The following is a 26979-nucleotide window of genomic DNA, read 5'->3' as shown; positions in this document are numbered from 1 at the left end:
ATCTAGTCGGAATTTTTCTGCCTCGCACACCAGCTCGGGCTCTTTTCCAGCCAGAGAGGTGACATTCCATGTCCCAAGAGCCAGCTTCTGCAGCCGGGGATCAGACCGCCAAGGTCCCTGCCTTTGGCTGCCGCCCAGCTCACATTGCACCCGACCCCTTCGGCCCCTCCCACAGGTGGTGAGCCCATGGGAAGGGGGACCCACGTTTCCATTTCGGGCTATGCCCGGCTGGGCCCCATGATTTATGATTTATTTATTTATTTTTAAATTGTTTATTTTACTATTATTGTATTGTTTATTTTTTTCAAAACACCTTTATTTATTGTGTTGCATCCTGTATGTTGTCGTACAAGATATATAGTAACATATAGTAATTACCACTTCAGTCTTATCTTTGGCAAACATAACATTACATCACGCGATTGCCACTGTTACTTGAATATACATGTTTTGTGCATGTCTTGTTGCAAAGTAATTTTGCCAGACTGGGAATCACTAAAGCTCCTCCGATGGCCCGGTGCTGCTTTAACATGACAGGTGCAGCAGAGCGTAAAGCAAATGTGTGTCATCGAGGATTTGGAAACATTTTCAAAAGAAGCGACTTGCCAGGCATGATATGATATCCGCCTCCAAGCGATTTACAGCAAAAAAAAAAAAAAACAGGAATAAGGTTGACAGTGGTTCTGTAAAAGGGTTATTTCCTGAAGTACTACATACAAGTGGCTGCATGCTGGGAGTTTCTTGGAAGACATTTTCTTTTCCTTCTCTTGAGACCACAACAGTTGTGTACTCGTATAAGAATTCAGCTGCACCGCATTCTCTGTACTGCTTTGTCACACATGCACATTCATCCTGTGGCTGGGTGAGCAATGACAAAAAAACAACAAATATGCAACCATAATTGTAAATATTTTTTTAAAGAGGATGAAAATCATGGCCTGCTGTTTTCCCGGAAAGCACGCATACAAGTAGTGTAGCCACAATACCTCTTCGACTTCCGACACAGTGTCCCATCACAGATCTACAGCGCGACAAAAGCGTGTCTCTGTGTCTCGTCGGCAATTTTCTTCTCGTGGCCTCCAGACAATCTCTTGTTTTCATCTGTCTTACCAGTTTGACCCTGGCCCAGTCGTTGCCTCAGCCGAGTAAGGAGAAAAAAAACTAAACAAGGATTTATCGCCTCCTCTTAGCTGCTGGTGGCTGTAAAGAAGAAAAATCAGAGCAACTGTTTTTTTCTTGTGGCAGCACTCGAATGAGTTTTAAATTGAGCTAGATTTGCTTTTATTTTTGCTCGTCTAGAGACAGTAAACTAGGATGACAGCCGTTGTCGGTGTGATGGAATGAGTTTGGTAGTTTCTTTCAGAAATGAGATGTTTTCGTTTTCATTCTATTAGACAGCCTTCATACTGTTTTGACAGAAGCTTCATGTTTTATGGGTTCAGGTTTTGGAATCCTGAGAGCGATTCATGAAAAAAAACATGTCGTATAGTTGTGTAGGTATATTCAGTATGTATTTATGAAATGAGAATTTCTATCAATGAGTCAAACATAAGATGACTCGTAAGAAAGTATTTTCACACCAGTGTGCATATTTTGGAAATGATCTGTAAGCCGCTTGATCTTAAGTGTAATGTGAGATTTTTGAGATCATACTTCTGGGGATACTGTATTTAGGTTTTGAAGATCGTTTAGGGTGACATCCATTACTTCCGCATTTCACCATTGTATGTTTACTGTACACCACTCTAATGTGTGAACGTAGCTCGCCCTCGCCCTAACACTATACCATTTTTGACAGATGTTACCAATGGAACAGCCAAAGCAAAATATCAACAGCAACTTCCCAATTCACAGCTCATGTCCAGGCTAGTTTTTGATTTAGCACCATAAGCAACGAGCAAAGTCATCCATAAACTCCCTCATAAAGTGGACTCGACCTGTAAAATTCAACGGTGTATAAAAAGATGGAGAGTTGTAAACTATTTTTTTCCAATTAATTCAAGAGTGGGAGTAAATCAGCTTTTAATTTCCCTGTCAAAAAGCGTAAAATGGATAGGGAGTGGAAAGCAGATTTGTTTTTAAACGCAATGATGATTTCTTCATTACACAACTCGCACTCCTTGAATACACAAAGACTGCTGTCGCGCTGGCTTGATTTACGGATGCGTTGGAGGGGCATGTCATGACTTCCTTAACCCGAAACGGCAGCCCAGCCTCCCTGTGAGCGAGCTGCAGGTCCACCTGCAGTCTTGCCAAGACATCCACACCCTCCACCCTGACTGTATATTTTGTGCATGTGTAAAGGCCTACGTGTTCCCAGCATGCTTGGCGTGTTTGTCGTGTCTATACGCGTCAGCTATTACAATGTCAACTTTCAAAGTGTGTTATTCCAGTTTTTTTTTGCTTGTTCGCACGTTCGTATTTGATGAAGTCTCATTTGAAATTGCCTGACTCCAGGATGATTTAAATATTCTTTTTCAACATCATCAATTTTGTACTTATATTACTATCATGCGCGGCTCGGCGGCGCACTGGGTAGCACGTCCGCCTCACAGTTAGGAGGGTGCGGGTTCGATTCCACCTCCGGCCCTCCCTGTGTGGAGTTTGCATGTTCTCCCCGGGCCCGTGTGGGTTTTCCCCGGGCACTCCGGTTTCCTCCCACATTCCAAAAACATGCTTGGTAGGCCGATTGAAGACTCCAAATTGTCCCTAGGTGTGAGTGTGAGTGCGATTGGTTGTCTGTCTCTGTGTGCCCTGCGATTGGCTGGCAACCAGTTCAGGGTGTCCCCCGCCTACTGCCCGATGACAGCTGGGATAGGCTCCAGCACGCCCGCGACCCCCGTGGGGACTAAGCGGTTCAGAAAATGGATGGATGGATGGATTACTATCATGCTGGATGTTATTTTTCCAAGTGTTAGAATGTTAGTGTTGTGTAGCATTTTTCTTCACTTAAATTGCTAGTTTGATATGTCAGCATACCAACTGTTAGCATGTTAGTATTTATTATATGATTTTAACCTGGCTACAGACTATCATGTAAAATTCTTAGCAATCTGCTGTAGCACACATTTTTTTCATTACTCACTTCATGTTAGCATACCAAGTGTTAGCATGTTAGCAATTATTACATTTTCAATGGAAACCCAACATACGATAGCTGCAGCTCATGATTTAAAATCCCTAGAAAATGCGCTAAAGGTTGTTTTCTTGGAATAGAAATAAAATGTTCCTTGATAGTTATAAAGCCGCTCAGACTTGGTGTTAAGACCTTAGCTGCTGTCATTGAGCTTTTCAGCATGAAAACACGCACACACACAAAAAGTTGTATTCACTAGTAGTGACACTTATCCACCGTCATCTGTCAGTGTGTTCATTCCTGAAATACCATAGCAGCTAACTAATCACAGGTGGAGATGCCGGAAGAGACGCCACTTTTGGTTTATGATTACCTTCGTCGGGGAGCTTGGGTTTCATCATCATTCGTTTATGATGTATCGTTTTGCAAAGCAGTTTTCAGGATTCTGAATAAAAGGATGTACTTTAGCATATAGACTGTGGTCAGTTGGTCTTAGCGCTTTCTGCGTGCTATGCGTTAGGATACCAACTGTTACTGTTTTCTTTTATCTTGGTGGGTTTTAGCAGCTAACCACAGAGGTGTTCCCGATTTTACATTATTAAGTTGATGCAGATTGCAAGCACATTAACTGTTGGCATTGTTATCATTTCCTGTTTCACTAGAACCAAAGTTGAAATCGCAGGTAGCAGGCCCATATAAAGTTTGTCGGTTGTTTCGCCCTTGTGGAGGTATGCGATTTCGCTTACATGTGGTCCGATCCCTCTGACATTGTTGAAGCTGTCGAGACTTGTTATGCTGACAAGTACATGGGGCGGCGCTAGTACTCCTGGGCAGCTCTGCGTCAGGACATTTCTCAATGAACATACGTACACACACCCTTCATACTCAGTCACTCAGTCACTCATTCTGTCAAGCACAGCCAAAAAAATGTGTGACTTTTCTCACAGTGCAGCACAGTCCTGTTCTGGAAACAGCTCACGTGAATTAGATCTGCGGTCCAGTATGATAAAGTCTCCAAATATGAAATAATCTTTGGCTCAATGATAGGAAGTAAAGTACTTGCTTATTATATTTAAATATAGCTATCTGTATTTTATTTATTGCTTTTTCTGAAAACTTTGTATTCTCTACAAACGGAAACTGAGTTAGGGTTACTTTCTACTTTCTTGGTACTCATCTTAGTCTCCGCGAATGGCAATTCTATTCTGTACTTTTGCTTGAGTACAAAGCAGGAAGACTTTTGCCATCGGTGCTCCTTATTACCGTGTCCAAAGCAAGTAACACCGGCAGTGTGAAATATTTTAGCTCTTCACACTGTGTCAATATTGATTTGTCATCCTCCTCAGGTTATCATCCAAGGGGGCGGGGAAACCCTTCACGTTTTCCACAATGCTTGAGTCATGCTTGGAAGTTTCTACGGGAACACTCCCGGTGATTCGGAGCATCCAGCTCCAAGAGCCCGAGTCATAGAGTTAGCCGTTTCCTTTACTCATGAGAATGTTGTAACTAAGCCTTTTGTTGACTTAACAGATCCAATGCCGGGAAGACTATCAGCTCAGGAATGTCCTGTTGTGATTTATCAATAATCCATTTCGGGATGTTTTTCGTGGTTCAAATTGTTTGATCGCTCACTTCTGGAGCCTACCTTGGCTGACTTTGGGGGATAGGTGGGGGCACCTTGGTCTGGACACGCAACAACATTCACACTTATGAACATGTCAACTTGTCCATCACTTGTTCCATCTTAAACAACAGATGTTTTTATAATGATTACACTATTGATCATGTGACACTTTGGACTGCTTCATTCTGCCTGGTCATTTTGTTAACCCTCAAAGATTTTGTGAGAAATAAATCTGCTTGTGTCACATCGACATAATTGTACCAAGACAATGACTGACAGTTATTATACAATGATCTGACAGATATGTACGACCAGCGTGCCATAATGCCAAAGCAGGTGTCCGATGCTTATATTTATCAGCCATCATGCTGTTATGATGAAAACAAGCAGAGGTGAAAAATTAAGAATTTATTATTAATCATAAGACATGAGGAAAGTATTTGTGTTTTGTATCCATGCACCCATTCACACGATATTGAAGTAATTTTTTATCTTTGGGCTCACTGACATATTTTTAAGACACCGGGAAACTGTTTTAAATTGTAGGAAAAAAACGCATGTGTCTGCTGTGCAACCTTCATCCAATCTTGCTGTCATCAGGCTTTCTTTGGTTACATTACTTCACAACGCAACAACGCTCAAAAGCCGTGGAGCACACTTCCCACGTATTTGACAAAAAACCCAGACTCAGGTATCACAGCCTGCTTTTCTAGTGTTTGACTGAGATTTCTATTTTAAGACACAAAAAAAACATCCTAAATATGTCTCTATCACAAATTGGTTTATGTTTGTGCGCTGCCATCTTGTTGTGTGTCAAGGCGGGGGATTAATGATTCAAGCACACTAGCTTTCCAGATTCAATTATGTTCTGGACAAATGCTGTGCAGTTGCTTATCAAAATCCTCTTTGACAGCTGAGGGAGAAAAAGTCGCACAGAACTCGAAACATTCTATTTATTCATTTATGTCTACAACCAAACAACATTAACACTAAATCCTTAGCTTCATAGAAAAGGTTTCTCTGATTTCTTCAAGAAGCAGTCTTATTTCTTTTTGCTCAGTTTATCTGAGGTAACATGACATCACTTTAGTCCAACTTTTATATCCACCAAGTTCTACCTACGATATGTTCTTCCTCAGCCTTTTTCTCCTTTGTCTCTTATCTACTCCATCTATATAATGCCCCCTAGTGGTCAGAGACACCACATAATTAAGTGCTTTCTGTTTCCGGCTACAAACTTTCAAACCAAGGTACATACCACGCCAAGGTTTTGTGGCATTTCCTTCCACCCCCGCTTGAGAGCTTGCATCTGTTGCTGTCGTGTACCTCAACAGCTGTAGCGTGTAAGGCGTACACTTGCACACCCCCGTGCCCAAAGACAGTTTTGGCACAGCCCACTGTCAACAGGCCCGTTGCCCTTGCTTAAGTTTTAGCGCGGACTTACACCCTCGCTCGCACACACAGACGCTCGCCCTGCTATTCGTGCCAGCCATCTGCTTCCCCGTTGATAATTCACTCTCAACAATCAACCTCAAGTCAAGTAGCAGCCTGCGACAGCAAGACGCAAGCTCCGACTTGCGGGCACTTGAGGGCGAATGGATACTTGACATATCCGTTGACCCGCAGGAATGCGTGGATGTGTGAGCTCGGCAGCTGTGTAAACTTCTATCTTGCGTAGCGCGTATCACTGCCTGCTACATGCCATGCAAAACCGCGACATCCCCAGACGGGGAATAATGGTGTCGTTAATCAAAATGAATGGCTCTAGCCCACCGTGACCTGTGCCAAAGTGTCTGCCCCGTATCCTCATCCTCAGCCACCAAGCTCGGCCATTCCATACATTCATCCATCCTTGGCTTGGCACCTGCCTAGCACAGTAGGATATTGGCCAACTGGAATGTGCTGGCTAAGATGCAAGCTTCCTCCCGGTCTTGCCGCTAGACTGCTTCTTTGTTTACATTGTGAGCAGGTTATATGATATTTGACAGCCAAGTGATAAAGCGATACATGGTCAGCGGCTCCGGCCACGCAGCTGCTAAAATGGCGAAAATTACATGATAGATTATTTGGGTCATTTGTTTGCATGTGTCTCAGCTGTTAAAGAAAGGATATGCATGATAGTTGGAAGCAGGGTTCAATGGGTCCTCGCTTTGTCGATGTCAGAACGGATCGTTAGATGGCATAGGCTAAAAAGCTTCAATCTTAAACATCAATCTGCTTCGGACTGGTGCTGGGAGAGTTCCCATGTCAGAGTTTGGCAACAATGTTTAAATTCACTCGTCTGACATTGGTACTGCTTGGGTTTAATTTCTGTTCGGTGATTGGTTGTCAGTCTCTTTATGCGCCTTATGATTGGCGTCCAATCCTGCTTGTAGTCTGCCTTTTGCTCAAAGTCAATCAGGAAAGGTTCCAGATCCGCACGCTAAAAAAATGGTGTTAAAAAAGATGGATGGATTGCGTTGCCCATCTGTGAATGATAACTTCAAATCAAAATGACCGATTTCCATTTTATTAAAATCTCATGCATGAGTTCTTGAGACTTTTTTGTAATTGCAAAATGAAACTTCAATTGTCTGTGTGAAATAGCTCCGCATTGACCATCTCAACAGACATCCTGTTGACATTCTTTCCGCTTGATTTTGTTTTCACTGAATCCTCACTAGCCATTTTCCTTTTGCTTCCCTGCCTCATTTCTAAGATTGACTTCCTTTCTTTTCCACTCTGTGTGTGTGTGTGTGCTACATGTTTGCCTCAGCGCACACACGCGTTCCATCATTCGACTCCGGAGGCAGCCGCCCGGGAATCCTGCTTTCACTTGCATAGACTACGCACTAAGCTCCTTACAGGACGCTTTGTTGTCTTATAAAACAACCCTCTGAATCTCTCCAGGAGCCAATTTGTTTGTGACATTTACCCAAGGATGACCTTCACTTCCTCGGACACGTGCCGTAATCTGTCCTCCTCGGGCGATCCGGCTCTGATTACATCTTGATTCCAACAGTTACCCTTTCCTCCTTCTATCCAATGTCTATACCCCCCCGCCGCTAATTGATTGTTGTATCTGCACCAATGTAAATTGGACTCTCACTTGGTTTTAAGGCAGCAAATTAATTAGGAGGGTAAACCGGCACCAGATTACGACCTTATCAGAGCAAGTGGAGTGTGTCTTCCAAGTGTCAAGAAGCAATTACACTGGAGGGTGCCATTCACTACGCATTAATCTGCCATCCATACCCGACTAAGCAATAGATCGTCAATACAATAAACAGTGGGGAGATTGAATGCCCGTAAGTTTCCATTATTTTGGCAAAATATTATGTTGTTGAGGGCATTTTATTTTATTTTAATTTGCAGTGCTTATTCCGAACTTTTGAGTTCTAACTGCTGTCACCACGGGATAAGTTTGCAATGCTTCGTCTTTGGTGCTGCCGTCACCGAATTGATTTTAGCAAAAATTCAATTCTCTGCATTTTGCTTTTTCTTTCGTTTTTGGTCACATCTATTTATGTGACATTTATGCCAAACTTTCAAAATGTTGAACGCAATCTGGGATGTGATCACTTCCATTATCTCTGTCTGCTGGTGACCTATTCATGCATATTCTTCAATTACAAATGTTTGGCAGCCTCATCGTCGACGAATACGAGATTCTTGACAGCCGCTTCATGTGACCTTTTCCCTTCATTACTTATTCCATCAAGAGGATAATTATGCTGCGGAAAGGCAAATCGCAGGAAAAAAACTGTGGACAGCTTTCTTTTGGCTGAGAAGTCTGTCTGCCCATTTGTCCGACTGCCCCCCTTCCATTCCCCCATTCTGTCTTTGCCCCAATCCCATTTTATCAATCATGGAACGGGCTCGCCGGTGCGGTGAGGTGAGGCGCTGGTTCTACTCGGGGGCTGCCTGCCTGGGGTTTCGGGGGGGGGGGGGGGGGGGGGGGGGGGGGTTGTAATAGGATGGCGCCGCCTGTTAATTTGATATGGTGTGTGTGTGGCCGAGGAGCCTCATTAGGGCCGGCAAGGCGCTCCATTACGAGAGCGCTGGCGGTAACGAAAAGGGATGTGAACGAGGTATGATGTAGGACTTGCCGGGTTTTTCCTCTTTAGACAGCACAGCAAACTAGTTTACAAAAAATCCACATTGCCCCTGTGGATTGTAAACAATTTGCTGATGGATCATTTCGCTCTCATCAACTCCAATATTTTGCTGAAGCATTACATAAAAAAAGTTAAAAAGTACCGTTTGCGATGGACAGTTTATATTTCATGCCAAGGAGATTGACAGCGTGCAAAGTGGCAAGATGGAAATGTTTGACGCCGGAATGCAATCACCCGCGCGAGTGAGAATTCATTTCCATTCCGCTGTTGCCTTTTCCCCGACAGCTGTGTGCCACATCGTGCGGCCGCTCTCCCCCTGTGGCCCGGTATACGACGATACGCGGAAATGGACAGAGTGAATTATTAATGTCAAAAACGAGATAAATAAATCTCTTTGCCAAATCCAATCATGTGTATATGATTCCGCTGTCAGAAAGATTGGCGGTCTGGATAGGGAAACCTTGTGTATCTTCATGGCGCCGTGAATCCCTCCGCCCACAACGTCTCTGGATAATTGACTTGTGCTTTGTATTGACTTTCTGGTGATTGAGGAAGCCTTGGCTAGAATGGAGCCCAATGTCTGGCTTTTCAGAGAAGCTCAATGGACCTCCCAGGTAAGCCTATTTTAAGTGACCTTTTCCTCAGCCCTGAAATGTGGTTAACCTCCATCTTGGTGATCTGGAGTTACTAATCACAATTGAGGGAACTCAACAGTGGAACCTCAATTTTCTTTCTTTCAGCTTGGGAAATGGAGCTCCACCGATATTTTGAGGAAAAAGATGCTTTATAAGGGAACAGATTAAAGAATTCAATTCAATAATTGGTTTGTGTTCGGCAATGTGTCAGTCACATGATAAATAGTTTGGTTATGATTGTTCGGGTTGTTTAATTTCGCTTGTAATGTGTTGGCAGGCAATCTAAAGACCCAATCCAAAGTCTTTGAAATATTTTGTAAAATGTTTTCAGACTTTATAATGATCGCTATTCTTTCTATGCCAAAGTGGAATGGAAAATTACTGCATACAATTTAGACAACAGAAGACCAAGGTTACCCTCCAGACAATAAAAAATAAATCAAGCCAAGTCCCCTTTTGATGGTGAGACATACCTTCATTCAGATATGGAAAGGAAAAAAAACTAAACACGTCTGCTGCCAGCGTCGCTAATTTGCGGTTTGTGTCGCCGTTGAACCGGCTCATCGTGTTCCATTCAGTCTTGTCGTTTTTTCGCAACGACTGACTAAGCAAGCAGGTGCACACACACACACACGCACACACACCGACAAATCAGTGTGCATAGACAAGCTCAAATCATTCATAACATTTCTTTTAGTTGTCAGCACTTGGTTTGGAGTTGCTAACACCCAGTAAGTAAGTGGCTGTGTTAAAAATAGCTTACGATGATTCCACTAGGTGATGGGGAAGTTAAGCTCTTTGAGTTATTCAAAAGAATAAATTACTGATAGAGTTGATTTCATGTTGCGTTTGATTATGGCCTTAGATAATCTACGGAGCACCGTAGGATTCATACCAGAAAATTCATCATGGAGCTCTTTTGTATGCTCTCATTAGGTTGTTTGTCCAGCGACTGTATTAAGAACCCCAAGTGTTCCAGATATTTACATACACTTCTGAAGGTGCTAGTCTTGAGCATCTTGATGTATCCGGTCTGGCTTTGCTTTGAGACATAGATATTGACCCCCTTTAGTCCAAACTCCTTGAGAAAATTCCCCAGGTACAGATGGGTCGACTTTGATGCATGGAGTAATTCACTCCTCAATTCAACTGATCTTCTCTCCTGCAACGAGAGTGTTTGCTGTTCCAGATATTCTTTACAGTCTTGGTATCGTTCTTGCTTTATGGCTGTGAGACCTGGACAGCTACTCAAAAACCTTTGACTCGATTGCTTTCCCTGGGGCAAAGTCTTGGGTATCAGAGATATGACCAAAAATGTAGTTCTGTTGGAGAACTAAATGGACCTCGTGTATGAAGAGATTTAATGTTTTCTTGATGCGCTTTGTTGGCAAGTACATCTCAATGACCATCGTTTTATTGTCCCACATCATCCCTTGCTCTTCATAACAACTAGTGACAACTTATCAACGTATGTGGTCGTTTTTTTTTCTCCACTGATGGAAAGGAAGCCTCAAGTCAGTGCTGTTTTCTGCACCCCCCGATGTCATTATCATTTTCAGCTGTCATTTAAGATAAGCACTTGTGGCAGAGACAGAGATGTGTTACTCATACTAGACAACTGATGAATTCCAGAGGCTACTGATTTGTGATAAACATGAGACCAGGACAATTTTCTTGACAATTCAAGAAAATGTTTCTGTCTGTCCTTGTATTTTAAGACTATTTTGATCGTCTTGACAAATGCAGTGACTTAATGTAAAAAAAAATCTAACTACTATTTCTTGTGCAGGTAATGTTGAGTCACAAAAATTCTCAAAAACCTGCAAAGTTGAAACTTATTGTGATCAGGCCGAGTGGTTTCTTCCCTCACAAGATGAAGATACTCCAAGTCTGCCACTTTCAAAAACGGAGTAGCCGATGGTACAAGTCAATGATTAATAGACTTCACTCAATTATGCTATCATGTCCTAATCTTCCTGTCCAGTCGCACCTGCTTTTCCTCTCAGCGGTGAAGCTGAACCAGATGATTGGCCGCATTGCTTCATCACACTCATACCGGCTACCCCGTTGTGCTCTGTCAGCAAGTCCACATGTCGCTGTCAGCTGGCAGGCTAGCAGGGGCATGCAGGTGGGGGTCACAGAGCCCTTTAGAATCTCCCCGGGAGATCTGAAGCCACCCGCCGGCTTGTCATGCCAGGTCAGGCTGGAAGTACACCATGTCCCGAGGAGAAAAACGGATGGGGGGGAGCATATGCTCTCTGCGGTATGCTGGTTACCTTTTGAATTGAACATTTTTAAAGCCAACGACTCAGACAGCACTGGAACTCAAGAATTTTGTATTTTCATATTTGCTGGTTTAGATTATTATCCGGCCGTCACGAAAAACAAAACACTTAAATCCTGCAGCTTCAATTTAAAGGCCAACCCGGTGCATCATTTCCTAAAGAGAGCAAAGTATTGTTATTACTGGTCTGTCTGTCAGAACACAACAATTTCAACCTACCCCCAAAAAGAGATTCGACCTGCCAAAAGTTTGAAAAAGATGCTCTGGAGATGAAAAGCAGAAATTCCAAATATGACTGTATCGACATGTGGCTTCTGACTTGCGCCCGAGGGCAATTTGAATCACAAAGCGCTTCCGATGAGGATTGATGTGTCCTCCAAGGCTCGGGCCAGACATGTGATTTTGCCGCAAAGTCTATTTTAGGTGGGGAAACAAGTTTCTGCTCCAAGTGAAGGAATTTTTTATGCTTCTCAGTTAAGTCGCTCAGAGTCAACATCGATTACGCATCGGTGGTTTTGGGGGTTTGGTGTATGTGCTTCTGTCACATTTACCAAACATTTGTCTCACATGTGCTGTATGAATGCCACACTACAAAATAAACCTCTAAGGTGAGCTGCTGTTGCTGAAGCTTGTACTTATTAGTGGTACCATGTTCTGTAAATGAGACGCAATGAGACGGGCCTGCAGAAAGAGATTACTGGATGGGCTAGGAATCGAAATGACACATTCTTCTCTGATTACTTTTCAATGTTTTTATCACTTAAGTGATTTTGGACCAAGTAGCCAACCAACTGAACAATTTCACGCATCTGGTCTTAAGGCCTGACAATGATTTTTGTAAAAGCCTGCTCAAAATGTTCAAGTTTTAGAAGATATGCTGACATCTCGGGTGATGTCGTTAACATCGTCGTGTTTCTTACGACAACCTTACTTCCAGATTTTGCTCGTGAATATCTCGGCATCCCCTGGGAGACCACTGGAGTAAAATTTGCATTGCGTTTGGAGGGATAGACAGATAAATCGATGCGCAAACAGATTTCAAAGTCAGTCTTTCTACTTTTATGCAAATACTCAGCGCGCCATGTGCATCCCAAGGCTAAGCGTGAGGTTCCGTCCTCATTACTTTAAGGATGCAATGCATTTTTACAGGTCTCTACCTCAAGGCCCACACGGATTCCTACGAGTATTACATTCATGCATGCTAGTGGTGCTAATGTTGATTCCTGCAGGCGCACACGATACGATACGGCGTCTTATCGGCCATAAAATGTTTACACCTCTTAAGGACTGACACAATTTGATGTTTTATGACATCAGATGTAGCTTTTTCACGGATGATTCATGACAGGATTTAGGCCAATAAATCCTTCTTGTCGCTTCCGAGCCGATATCCGATAACCCTGATCAGCATATCGCAGTCGCAGGGGGCTGCAGTTTGAGTAATTGGACCCTTTGGGGCTTTATTCGGAGCGCTTGGGTGCCGACTAGCCTGACCTAGTATTTCCTGTATTGTGAGGATGCAGACAGCGAGGACTGGCGGTGGGGGTCCGAGGGGTAGACGGAGTTGTAGGAAGGGGGGCGAATGCACTGCAGTTATTTGGGTCCCTCATGGCACCTGATCCATTACTCATTTAAGCATCTCTGTTTCCAGCCCCAGTGGGTATTTTGTTATCATCCCTCAATTTATCAGTTTCCTTACACTTCCAGCCAGACCCCCACTGTCCCCCCCCCGTTGTTACCAACTTTACAGCTCGCACATTTTAATAAATCTCCTGTAGACTGATGAGATTTGCGATTCAATGCGGCTTGTTTGTCTCAAGCAATCACCTTAGTTGTCGTCTAAAAATCGAGCATCACTATAACGAACAGGATGTGATGCTTTCTCCTGCTTCATTCATAAGAGCATGATGACCTATTTCTCCCTCCCCACTCCCCATATAGACAGAGTCCTACGGGTACATTTCCAGACTTTCCACACCACTCCTAAGGATCAGTAGTTTCACTTCCTACTTCTGAATGTGACTTTCTATTAAACTCCCTGGCATGCCAGGAAGACATCCAGCTCTTATGCAACACAGGCGGGGTTATCCTGACAAGCGGCGGGCACGGGCTTGACCCAGTGAGTCGCTTTCCTTTGTCAGGATGTGGAGCGGCAGCGTGGGCGGGAGGGAAGCAGGGTGCGCTTCCGTCGTCCATTCACACACTCAAACGGGCCTTGTGGAGCCCACACGACTTTCATGACGGGTTTCCAGACAGTGGGTAAACATTCAGAGGCAGGTTATAGAAAAGTGTGATTAACTCAAAATATATATATGTATTTTTTGGTAGTTGAAAAGGACAAACACAAACCACTACAGCCAGTCACCAAACTGTTAGTCGAGCTTCCTAATGGCCTTATTGAACTCCAGTGACACCCCTGCCTGCAAATAATGTTTACCGCCTGGATTGTTTATCCATTGACAGACAGGAAATGGGGTGGGGGTGGGAGGGTAAACTGCAACGGAGGAGGTGGCGTTCGATGGACAAGTGACACTATGTAAACATTTAGGCTGATTATTAATTCAGCAGAAGCGAAGGCCAAGCAAGGTTAAGAGGTGCCCGAGTCAAACTGCTGCTTTGCTTATTAATGGCCTTTGATCAGGAGTCACTGCATTATTAAAATCCGGAAAATGGAAACGGATACATCAGCGAGGTTGACGATGAAGCTTCCTTGATAAAATGTTGTCTAAACACCACTGAGGCATCTGTTGTGGCACCTGCGACCTTCACGAGGACAAGGACTGTAAGGAAATGGATGGTCTGCATGGATGGAGTACAGTTGCAACATTAACACATCGCTAAACACTAATAATAGACTCGACATCTGATGCCGTTTCAGAGAATTAAGGGACTTGGCGTCATTACGGCAAAAGCAGGTGCGGTCGAGGCGTGACGGGAGGCGCTGTGTTTAAGCAACGGGGATAAAAAAAACGAGCGTACCGACAACTGCTCACGCCTGAAATTGATAAATCGGGGTGTAAAGCCCATCTGTGCACCGCCATTAAGCGGGCTATCACGTTGAAAACGCTAATGTTTGTTTAATTAAGCCTTGGGCGACAAGGGGATGCTACAGGTGTTGGTGCTTCTCCCTGTAGGTCTTGGCGGGGACAGAACTCCATTGGCGGAACGAGCGATTCTATAGGTCGTTAAAGCTTTGTATGTTTTTAGTCGCGTATCATCTGGCATCCAAGGCACATTTCCATCACTTGTCGTTCTGGCGGCTCGTTGTGCCTGGCGTACTATCAAGCTTCCATCAGCGTGTTGGCAAAAAAAAAAAAAAATGACAGCAAACCTGAGACCAGCTGTCTCAGCTCATTATGACAATCAACACTGCTGCAATGGTGAAGGAATACACACACACACGGACACTCACACACACTGACAGTTTTCATTCGCCGACACATTTAGCTGCCTGTCTTTTGTTACTAATGGAAAAATCGACTTGGCTTTTGAAAGCGCTCAATTAGGTCGAACTAAGTGATAGCAGGGAATTGTGAACGTGGACAAGTAATTACTACATGTCTGCAGATTGCGACTCGAGCATGACAATGAGCTGATTTAGGAGTTAAGTGTTAGCTGTAGCATTAGCACCAGAACATTGATTTATTATTATTATTTCAAAGTAGTGGTACGCTGTTGCCCTCTTATGGTCATTTTACATGTAGGAATTAGAAATTAGAAGGGTAGAAAATTGCTACTAATTTCAGGCAAGTAGTATCGGCACTTGGTATCGGTACATTCAAGATTTGAGAACTCGTACTGATATCGGTCTGAAAAAAACGTGGTATCGAACACCCCCAACTCCCAGAATAATATTTTGTTTGGACGTCAAGTCCTAGTCTCTCTGCATCTATTGCTGGCCAGGACCATTGCTGTGCATCCCAGCAACTTTGAACATGTACACGTAAACCTCGGCACAGCTTTTTAGCAGTCATATATTCTGACAAGCCACCTTTCATCCGGACTCCCCGTCGTGCTGCGCCTTTGTTTGTTGACAATGGGAGCTGGAAGTGAAGTTCCATTTAGCCAGCATTCATTTCAGGGCCGCCGCCAGCCCGTCGCGGCTACTCCTCACCAAAAAGTACTTCCGCAGATGGCTTTGTTGCTTCTGTTTGTTCATCACGGCTCATCCCACTGTAATGAAATAGCTTTTTTACAGCCATCTCCTTCCTCGTTTAGAATTCTAGTGGTGTGCAAAGTGCTATGAGACAAACATGCAGCGCTAGCATCTTTTCACATTACGCTGCAAACCGCTAGAGCATAAGCTAATGTGGGTCCTTAGTTAAAAAAAAATAAAAACTTCTGAAACTGGACCTTTTAAATACTATTTTTAAATTGCAATTGTATTTGTATGTTGATTTGACTTTGTTGGTCGTTTCCCCCTGGGAAAGTTGGACTTCACTTGAACAACTTCTCGCCATATGCTTTGCATTCGGGTCCAACCTTTCGAGGCTTTCGAACAATGCGGCAGATGGTGGATTATCCAAACAAGTGGATGAATAACCTGGTTCCTCTCTGAGTTTGGCCACGATTGAAAGCAGCCGAGCGCGCGTCAACTGGCAGCGGCCATCGCCCACGCATCGCCGCCCCCGTGTGCCACCTCGTGTGTCTTCGCCTGTTCCCTTCTGACCTTTTCGCCGTCAAGCCTCGCTAATTCCTCCGCAACTTGGTAATTTTCCATGCAGTACTCTAGCATGACCCTTTATTTCTGTTTGGATTTCATTTTTTTTCCAAAATGGTGAACACTCCAATCTGATATTCCCAACTGTATTGCAGTAGAACAATTGTCGTCTTCACAATTATGATCAGCAAAAGTCATCTAGTAATTACAAAGTTTAGACCTTGATTGTGATGCATTGCTGCTCAACTGAGCGATCCATTCATCTTAATGGTGATCAAATACCTTTTTCCCAATTGGATTGCATTCCACACATGCCTGCAGACAAATATTCTCTATGCTCAGCTTGAATAACTAATGAATTTTGAAAAAATGAGGCTACCTTATGCGGCCAGACAGCTATTGGAATCCAACAAAATGAGAGGATAACCCCCCCACCCCACCCGCCCCTCCTCAACCATCACCGCCTCCTCTGCCGTGCCATCCTCCTCAGCCACTGCATTATCTTCTCATCCGTTCATGTTTTTATTCATGGCCTCTCCAGCCGTCCATATTTCTACTCAAGTGTTGTTTGCCTCGACTGGCAGCCCGAAAAGGTCGCCCGCCATTAAGTTGGAGTTGAGAGTAAAACGGGGAGTACATAGCCAGCATGGTAGGTGATAAGACGCTGGGCCACATTAGACTTGACTTCAGAAATGAGCTGTGAATCACCCGCTGGAGAGGCAGAAGGCTGACGATTTCTGAAGAATCGAAAGCTGGGGGAAGAAATTGGCCCCTCCTGTTCCTCACAGGATCCTGCAGGCTTCCTGTGTCTAAGCGGGAAGTACATGAAGTTGCACTCCACACCCTTGAGAGGAGCCTCGGCCCTCAATAGAGTCAATAGTTCCCCTTGAAAAGTCTACTTCGTCCTTCAAAAAAAACCAAATCAGAAGTGCTTCCGCAAGTCGCAGAGATGATGGTGACTGTTTGCGAGGAATTGTGTTTATGATAACATGACATTTGGTAGGTGGCTCAGTTTAGGGTAGACCTGCAAAAAAAACTACCAAGAAACAAAACCTGGAAAGACACAGAAAGTCAGCTGTTTTTGTTTAAATGGGCTGTATTTTGTTTATTTTTGTCATTTCCTGGTGATTTTAATAGTCATCTGTACTAAATTTGATCCACCTGTACTAGATAGAAGATAAACTTCCAAAAATAGAAAACATTTCCCCTTTCAACATTGTTTTGTTTTTTGTTGTTAAATAAAAATAACACATTTCTCCAAATATAATGATAGAAGAAAATGGCCATGAAAATCTGTTTAACTTGACAACATTATCTCTCAAGAGTGTTGCCACCAAAAAATATCAAAAAATAATGCCTACAAAGACACAGGGTTAGTCATTTGTCTTTTCTTCATTTAATTTCTTTATTTTGTATTTCAAAAATAATTCTGATTGTTTCTTACATAGTATTCAATTGTTTTGACATTTTAGGTTTTGATTCATAATTAACAAAATTATCAGCATTATCAACATTTCACTGTGTAGTAAAATCTATATAATGAATTAGTTTTTGAATTGAATAGCTAAAATAGGCTTTCCACCTTTTAAAATATATATTCCCCAGTTATGTACTGCATGATGGACCTCTCCAAAGCCAACATGTAATGTTCTGGCCTGGGAGTTAGCAAACGAGAATGCCACCATTTTATCCGTCATCACTGGCACACTGCAAGTATGCAGCTTTTGCGAGGCTTTCCAGTCTTCCATAATGACACAGTGGAGTTTTTAGCACGCACGCTCTCTTTGTACGAAGTAATTACAGTCGAGCGCAGCCGGTGCGTGTGGCGTTCCCTTCTAACGGCGTGACGTAAAGCGGGTAGACGGCTGGAGTGGACATTCCTGGAGAGAAACATGCAAGCGGGGGGTGCATCCTTCTGTGAATGACAATTCGTACCAAACGAGTTGGTAGTAGCATCCCTCGACTGTGTTGATTTTTATCCAAGCCAGTCTTTGCATTGGTTTTGCCCCATAGCATCAGAATCTGTGTTTGATGTTGAAGCCTATTGTGCCTTCCAAAGCCTTGCCGCTATTCAGCTCCCATGCCAGTTTCCTGTGCAGTGTTTATTATGGCTTTCCTGAAACAGTGAAAATCCAGTGTGGACTTTCAAATTTAGTGGCGTGCTGACTGATGTTTGGCAGCGCTGCTGTTGAGATTGATGGCGAGCTGGTGCACTGCAGCCATCTAGGGAGAAGTCATAAAACCTCCAGACCAGCATGTACTGAAAACTGAGTTTTTGATTTCTGAATTTTATTGTATTGCGCTTATCGTCGTAAGGGTTGTGGGTGAAACTTGAGCCTATCCCAGTCGATCATCAGTGAGAGGTGCAGTTCACACTGGAATTGTTGAGTGGGAAGTGTGGGATGTATAAAATCATCTCCAGCATGATTCACAAATACACCTATTTGTGTATTTTTTGTCTTTTTCTGTACATGGCTTCTGAAATGTCACAAGATACCACAAGATGGTGCCAAAGATACCGCGAGAGTTTTCATCAGCATGTTGGAAAAAGTTTTTTTCTGTCTCTGTGTTTAATCTGAAGGATAAAGCCTCGTCTTAAATCAGTATTACTGCTCCGGTTAATAATTCAGGAGTCCAAACCGCCACTGCCAAAGTATCAATTGTCTCTTTTTAACTCTCTTTGTTTTTTTCCCTCCACACATTTTCCGCTTTTTTCACTCCTGCAATTGAGATTCCTTCTATCAATAAATTTTAAATCCCTTTGGTTAACAGTGAGCCACGTGCAAAGATAATGACAATTGAGACGCAAATTCATCATCTGAAGCAGCTACCTTGTCAAATATTGATTCTAACGTCCCTCCAGTTCTTTCTCTGTATGCAAATATAGGGCTTATCTTTACCTTTTTCTTCCTTTCGTTCTGGAAAAAAAAGAACAGATGCGGGGTGTCGGATTTTTACAAGCTCACCCTGAGGCAACTTGGAGCACAACTTCACCTCTGCCACCTCTCAAACACCTTTTAAACAACCAAACAGGATTGCAAAACACAGTTAAGCCCTTTTTAGTTAGTAACAAAGGCAGTAGAGGTGACGTGTACTTTATTCATTTATATTTTGATAAATTCAATTTAATCCATCCCGCAGAGTAAAAATTAATTACACCCTTCTGGTTTTAACACTTGAGCACACATGTGCATATGTAAGCAGGGAAATGTCGGTGAGGGGGTTGGACAAATGCTCAAGGACATACCAGCAGGAAGGCATAGCTGTCAATCAGTCCCCAATATTTTCTATGAACTGATTTCAAAACACACAGAATCTTTTGCGATGAACTGAGACATGGCGTCATTTAGAGTCAGGGGCCACTATTTGAGGAAATATGGTCTATTTATATGTATACAGCTTGTTAGGGAAGCAGGTAGGAACTTGAACGATGTGTTTGGTGCTAAGCAATCTACAATCAGTTGAAGGTCATGTTTTGTTTTACCTCAAACTTTTTGTCAGGGGGGATTAGATCACATAAGTAAACAGTGACAATGTTTATTATGGTAATGTCACGGTTCCCGTATTTACCCCGTGTAGTTCTTGTACACCTTTCCCTGAAGGTTCCCAAATCAATATAAAGTTGCTTTAAAGCACTGAGAGGCATTTATAACAACTTTTTGATATAATGAATATTGATGCAATTCTCTTCCATTAATTAAACATAATTTTAGGATTTATCGCTGTTGCAGCCTGCATTTGTGCTTCTAATTATGCTTTGAAGTTGAATGTGTTCTTTTTTTAATTTGATTTAGTAAGCATCTCCACAAGTTGTAGCGGGTTCACACGCAGTTCAGGTTGGCTATTGTTGCCACATCTGAGCAAACCAGTTTTAGTGTGAAGCCAGCATCTATAGTGAGTGACAACCCAGAGAGAGAGAGAGAATAGAAACTCAATGGAGTGAAAAATTGAAGTTTATTTCGGTGTCTGCTTTGTTTGGCTACAGAGAGAGCAGTGAGATTTAAAAGATACTGATTTGTCCTTTGATATGAAACTTTTCAGCTTTCAAGGTGATATTGGATAGTTTGGGTATGTTTAACCGCTAACATTGCTAGCTGCAACGCAAACTTACATAAGCTGAGGGCGTGGAAAGAAAGTGAGACAAAACACATTTTAATTTGTAGAGGCAGCATCATCACACATTAAAAAGCTTCTGGATGGATGGATGGACGGACGGATGGATGGACTGATGAATGGATGCATGGACGGATGGATGATGCATGGACGGATGGATGATGTATGGACGGATGGATGACGCATGGATGACTCATGGATGGATGGATGATGCTAGAGTAATAGATAGATGGATAAATGGCTAGATGGATCAGTCTCGACATGGCTTCAGTGAAGGCCGAGGGTGCAAGGTGAGGTTCTATCACGTGCCCCTATCATCCCTAATGAGCTGTTGACCCTTATTGGGAAGAGGTCACGCGGTGACAATTCATCACGACTACGTGCACGTGGCCCATCCTTTGCCCCCCACCCCCTGCTTCGTGACCACACATGTAGCTTTCCGCATCACCGAGCGTGGCGTTAACAGACACGGCTGACTTGTCTTTTCCTTACCTTCTCGTCTCACTCCCTTTATTTCCCCCTGCTCTCGCTCCCACATTCCCGTTGCTCGGTCGTCTTCCTTCAGCGTGATCTGAACTCTGGCTGCACTCTGGGCCTAATCCGAGGTTCTTCTTATCTGCGCTGGAGGAACAATAGCCACACGCAGAAAATAGCTTGGCTTCCTCACATCACTGCTCCACAAAATCCAGCTTTTACTGTGTCCTGTTACAGTTTGTCAGACTTTCATCCGAATGAGATATATATGCATTTAATTTTTTGGTGTATTTTTTCCATTTTCTCTGCTTTGAGATGTTGGCACCATCCTCATCAGAGAGGGTGCTATGGGCGAGGTATGCGGGGAGAATTGATGCTGTCTTATAAGGAAAATGGAGAGAGAAATTGTGATGATTGGATGTTTTCGATCTACTGTTTATTTGTCTCAAGCTTTTTGAGTTACCTGCACGGAGATGGGGAGGGTGTCTGTGTGTGTTGGGGGTCGGAGTCCTTCGGCAGCATTCCAAAGCAATCTCCACATTCATCTTTTCCATTAACCAGCTTTCACCTCACTCTTAATGAGCTGTGATTGCGCCCGCGTACCGGCCCGGATCGATGCCCAAAGTAGACTCGGGGAATATGCGTAAGTGAGAGGCATTGCCTGATTTGGATTAAATCACACAGTCGGGCAAATTCCCTCAGTGTTGTGTTATCATCTTCAGGTTTGACAGCCAGTCCGCTTAATCAGTCATTACACCGTGCCAGACGCTCACTCCCAATCATGTTTAATCACAGCAGATACACAATTTTCTCCTTAGAACATCTGTTGAAGGACCCAAGCCCATGTCTTTATAAACCCTCATTTTGGAGTGTTTTTAGGGAAAGATAGTCCTCTACCCACTGAATGAATTTGTTATTTTCATTTTGGCAGACAATCTGTACTGAAATTGCAGTTTTTTTTCACGTAAACCAAAATTTTGTGCCGCATTTATATGGAACATGCATTTGTGGGATGAGCAGCAGAACTGAGCATGTGGGTTGCACCCATGAAAATGTTTTGCCAACTCTTCTCTGCCAATGTCAAACAGCTTATTACGCTGTTGCCCTTGACTCCGTTTTTAAGCTTCTTGTTCATCCATTCTGCGAGCAAAAAAAAAGTATCAGTCTTTTACTTCAGTCTTTGTGAGGTGACTCCTTTTGCGTTCAGGGCAAGTAGATGTTTTTTCATAATATGCACTTTTTAGGTGACAAAATTCCTAAAAAATACTTGGAACATTATTTGCAGTTCATAGAGATGCTTCTATTTGCATATGAGCTTTTCCCAATAAGAATGCAAGTGTTGTCTTTGTACTATCGGTAAGGGCTTATATAATACTTAGCCCCGAAGCCCTCCAAACAGAGCTTTTTCCCTAATGAGGCTCAGAGTGCTGTGTTCAGGGGCTGTCGTACAAAGAAGCGTCCCTCACCTCATTACCTTTGACTCACTGTCACAGAGCGTTTCTGTTGTTTATAGCTGCCGACTGCGTGTAAGACTCACTTGTCTGGCTCGCTTTATCTATTGACTGCCTTTCTTTGTCTTAAGATCCCCAAGGCTTTCGTTCGTCTTCTTCCTCTTCTTCTTCTCCTCTTGTCACTTTGTCGGGCTCACTTCCGTCATCGCTTTGTGCTCTGTTGGCTCCTCCAGCTTTTTCTCCGCCTCGCAATCCAGGGAATGAATCTATCTGCTTGTTGTTGTCTTGTGGGTGGAATACTTCACAAGTTTCCCCCCTCCAGGTCATTTGAGGAAAGAGCAAGTTGTCACATAATGTAAAAACTAATAAGCACACATGTAGGTCTGTAGAGCTTTAAAATAAAGTCAAAGTCAAAGTCAGTCAGCTTTATTGTCAATTTCTCCACATGCCAAAGACACACAAAGAAACCGAAATTTCGTTCCCCCTTATCCCACGGTGACAAGACATGGCTCACAACAGACAAACAAGTATAACAAAAGCGTGCTGAATAAATAATGAATAAATAACACAACAAATAAATAAATAAATAAATAAATAAATAAATAAATAAATAAATAAATAAGAGGAGCAAAAAAAGGAGCAACTGCGCGTACAGCAGACATTCCCGAAAATAGCGCAACCGTGCCGCACGCTACGCAGAAGGGGGTAGCGAGTTCAGGGCCCTAACAGCCTGGAGGAAGAAGCTGTTGGCGAGTCGGGTGGTGCGGGAGCGCAGGCTCCTGTACCTCTTCCCAGAGGGCAGAAGGTCAAACAAAGAGTGAGCCGGGTGACTCACATCTCTGGCAATCAAGGTTGCCTTGCGGGCGAGATGGGAGGTGTAAATGTCCTTCAGGGAGGGGAGCGAAGCACCAATAATCTTACCAGCCGTATTCACTATGCGCTGCAGGGCCTTCAAGTTCTGTTCAGTGCAGTTACCACCCCAGACAGCGATGCAACTGGTGAGGACGCTCTCAATGGTGCCACGGTAGAATGTAGACAGGACTGCCTGAGGAGCACATGCACGCCTGAGCTTCCGCAGGAAGTACAGGCGGCGCTGAGCTTTCTTTGCCAGTGACGAGGTGTTTGCGGACCAGGAGAGGTCCTCACTGATGTGCACCCCCAGGAACTTGGTGCAGCTCACCCTCTCCACCACAGCGCCGCAAATAAAAAACAATTGCCAGTTTTAATCATTAACTTTTGCAAGAAAAAATGTGAAAAAAAATGTAAAAAGAAGCTGACGTAACTCAGTGTTCAAATGTTGCCCTTTAGGATCAATTAGCAACCTAGCGGCTAGTGCTAGGAAGTAACAGTCAACTTTTGAGGCACATATAGTACGTATGTCATCATTATATTTTAAGTTTTATCTGGTCAAGCTATAATTTGGCCATATTTTAAGGCTTTTTTATTCAACATAAACTTTTAAGTTGACAGTTAGCATGCTATTGGCTAGCTCAAGCTAACAGCGAGATAAAGACAAATATAACTATAGTTTGTTGCTATGAACAACTGTTTCCATTTCTGTGTAGTTTTGAAATATTCTGCTTTAAAGGACCACAACTGACTTTTAAATTGTGAATGAATATCTTCTTCTAAAGTTAACCTAAATTGGATCTTAACCAAAATGGCAATAAAATGGCGTTCAATGACAGCACCATCATGCGGCGGCTGTTGCAAAGTTGTTAGTATTCTGCGAGCGTGCGCCACCTCACGACTCCACTCACCAAGCGGAAAGTCAGTCAACAGCGAGGCCACCACGGGTCAGGGAGCAAACACCTTCCCTTGTCAACCGTGTGCCTGACTGACACCTTTACGTGGCGTCATATAACTCCCACCTCGGCCGCGCTACTACACCATCGCATTGAGTCAATGTCTGTATGTTACTTCCATGCCCCGAAGCTACTCCGGAATGTGTGTTCACATCTTAATTATATCATTTTTCTTTAGCATTCACACGGCGTTGTGGCAGAATTACTTAGAGCGGTGATATTAATGTGCGCCTGGCAGCCATTGAATGTATTATCAGATGATTTCAGCTGCCTCGCTAGGATGTTATCATCCACTCAATGAGTGATTTTTTATACCTATCAGAGCAGTAGATTATACAGACGAAATGTTACATTTAGTCGGACATTTTTTTTTTATGTTGTCTGTATATGAAAGAACACTAAAGAAAATCAACTTAATTGTAAAGAAAATCCCTTGACACAGTCGACTGACTGCCTTTGGCTTTACGCTCACATTTTGGTAACCGCCTTTTATCGTGTGAGTTTATGGTTTAAAGGTTTCATGCAGTTATCTGTGCTATACCTCCCCCCTTTACACACCAGTGGCATTTAACAGATGCTTGTGGTCACTGCTACTGCAGCTTTAATGAAGCACACTTTCTCCACTTTTAAAACACTCACAGCGCTCAACTTTCTGGCTGACTAATCAGAATTTAGCCATCTTAATGTTTTAAAGGGCTGGTAAGTTTTGAATGAGTCGAAGAGGAAGTGCTGCATCTGGACAGGAAGTTGGGCTTCCTGCTGGGGAAGGGGAGCAAGGTGAGGGTGTAGTAATTTTATTCCTCTCTTCCAAAACTATTTGCACCACTGTTGGTGAGCTTGGACTTTAGCTTATGGTGATACTGTGTAAATTACCTGCGAGATCAAACAGCGTGAGTGCGAGGACACGGGTCCAGCCAGCTTCACCTCACCTCCACCAGCGGGCCCCATTAGCCTCGGACGCATCCCTCGTTTTTGTCCGCAAGCGTTACCGACGGGTAAGAGGCAATTATGCAGCAGTGTCGGAGTAATATTTCATTGCCTTCACACGCTGGACACTAACGGCTTCATGAAGAATAGGAGGGCGGTCGCAGAAAATGGCGAGCTCTCAAGGGCACGGTGGTTCATTAGGAGTGTCGCTTTATGGGGAGGATGTGAGTGTGTTCTCGTTTAGGTCAGGTGATGTGGAGAAGATACACGACATGGAGGTCATAGTAAGGCAAGAGCATTTTAAACTACTGCCAGAACCATCCACCTAACTTTGGTACTTGGTAGTCCTACTCTGGATTCTCCGTAGCCTCCTATCTGAAAGGAGAAGATGGAAGATGTCCTTGATGAAACAGTCTTCTGTCATTCCATTGTCCTGCTTCACGTGCAGCTGGTGTGGGATGTCCACTCTCCATGTTTTACTCCAACTTGTGGAATCTGAGATGGACACCGGATACGCCCCATTAAAAAAAGGCCAGACAGAGTAGCAGTTGGTAACGGAATTCAAAGTGTAACAATACTTACTGTATTTCCCTCCAATGACGGCTGTCCTTGGAATGCCTTATTGTTTAGTATGATTCCAAAAATCCATTTGGCCTCCCGCTTGATAGATTTAAAAAAGAGGATCCCACTCGAGACAAGCTGACAGACAGTGACATGTGTTCTTTTTATAACTCAAACAGATGTTCCTGGCTTCTCCTACTGTTTGTTGGCAGATGTGAGTCATGACCTCAGAGAGAAGTCCAACAAAACCCAATTGAACCAGACCAAACATCATAAAGTTTTATATCAGAACAAAAACAATAACCCTTTTCTCGTCATTGTCTTTAGAAATCCGATCCGGAGGTCGCGGGTCTAAGGACGGAGGGAACAAGCAGCTTCCATTGTACGACACCCCGTACGAGCCCACGGAGAACGGTGGCGACTCAGACCCCGAACGCTCACGCTGCCCTCGAGAGAGTCGACTGCCTCAGGACGATGAGCGGCCGCCCGAAGAATATGACCAACCCTGGGAGTGGAAGAAGGAGAGAATTTCCAAAGCCTTTGCAGGTACATACTCTATGCAAGCTGAGATTTATGGTTAAGATGCCTCCAATGATGTATGTGACACTGGGAAATGTCCATTAAAAAAGAAAATGCAGAATATAGTAGAACCTTCACATTCCTAATTTTATCGCATAGAAATCTTGTTGATTGAAGAATATCTTTTAATGCTCTCTTTACCACCAAAATGTACAGTTTGTTAAAGCCCAGATATTTTTGGGGGGACATTTCTAGTTTTTAAAATCAAATGACATGTCTGGACAAAATGCAGTCAGTCGATAAGCCTACAGAGAATCTCCAACAATTATTTTTTCAGAAATGTCACATACTAGTATGGTATCATAAGAGGAGATAGCGAAGGAGCGAATTGTCACTCGGGTCCCTTATGGGCAATAAAATGGGAAGAACTCACAGACACACACGCAAAGGTTTTTTTGTACAAAATTCGTCGAATGAAACAACTTCACTTTCAGTCAGGCTTGTGATCAGTGTTGGGCTCAAACTTTAGTATGTTCTGAACTCCTGTTTACATGCCAGATTCATGCTTGCCAGAGGCGTCGTTTGTACACTTGATTAGTACGGCTATCAAAGATGGAGCAAACTGTATCACTTGGTGGATGTGCAACTATTGACTGCGGTTCTTCTTATCAGACGGAATCGATTTAAAAAAGGTTGTCATTTCTTGTCATTTCTAACCATTTCCTCTCTCTCTTCACTAACATTGTTCTTCTT

The 26979-nt window shown here is 43.4% G+C and overlaps 1 protein-coding gene across 5 annotated transcripts in view; it reads left to right on the top strand.

Moving 5' to 3' along the window:
* The window catches only part of shf (Src homology 2 domain containing F), a 59004-nt gene that overhangs the window by 17248 nt on the left and 14777 nt on the right, over window positions 1-26979 (top strand). For all 5 annotated transcript variants that reach the window (XM_088371225.1, XM_088371224.1, XM_088371226.1 and 2 more), the window contains exon 3: window positions 26035-26253. In XM_088371225.1, the coding sequence (XP_088227351.1) occupies window positions 26035-26253 (219 nt within the window). The remainder of the gene's footprint in view (window positions 1-26034; window positions 26254-26979) is intronic.

This window comes from Syngnathus floridae, chromosome 3, assembly GCF_059516105.1.
Source record: "Syngnathus floridae isolate MCC-2025c chromosome 3, RoL_Sflo_1.0, whole genome shotgun sequence".
Classification (NCBI taxonomy): domain Eukaryota; kingdom Metazoa; phylum Chordata; class Actinopteri; order Syngnathiformes; family Syngnathidae; genus Syngnathus; species Syngnathus floridae.
Note: the sequence above shows the minus strand (reverse complement) of the source record. Positions and strands in the feature narration are given on the sequence as shown.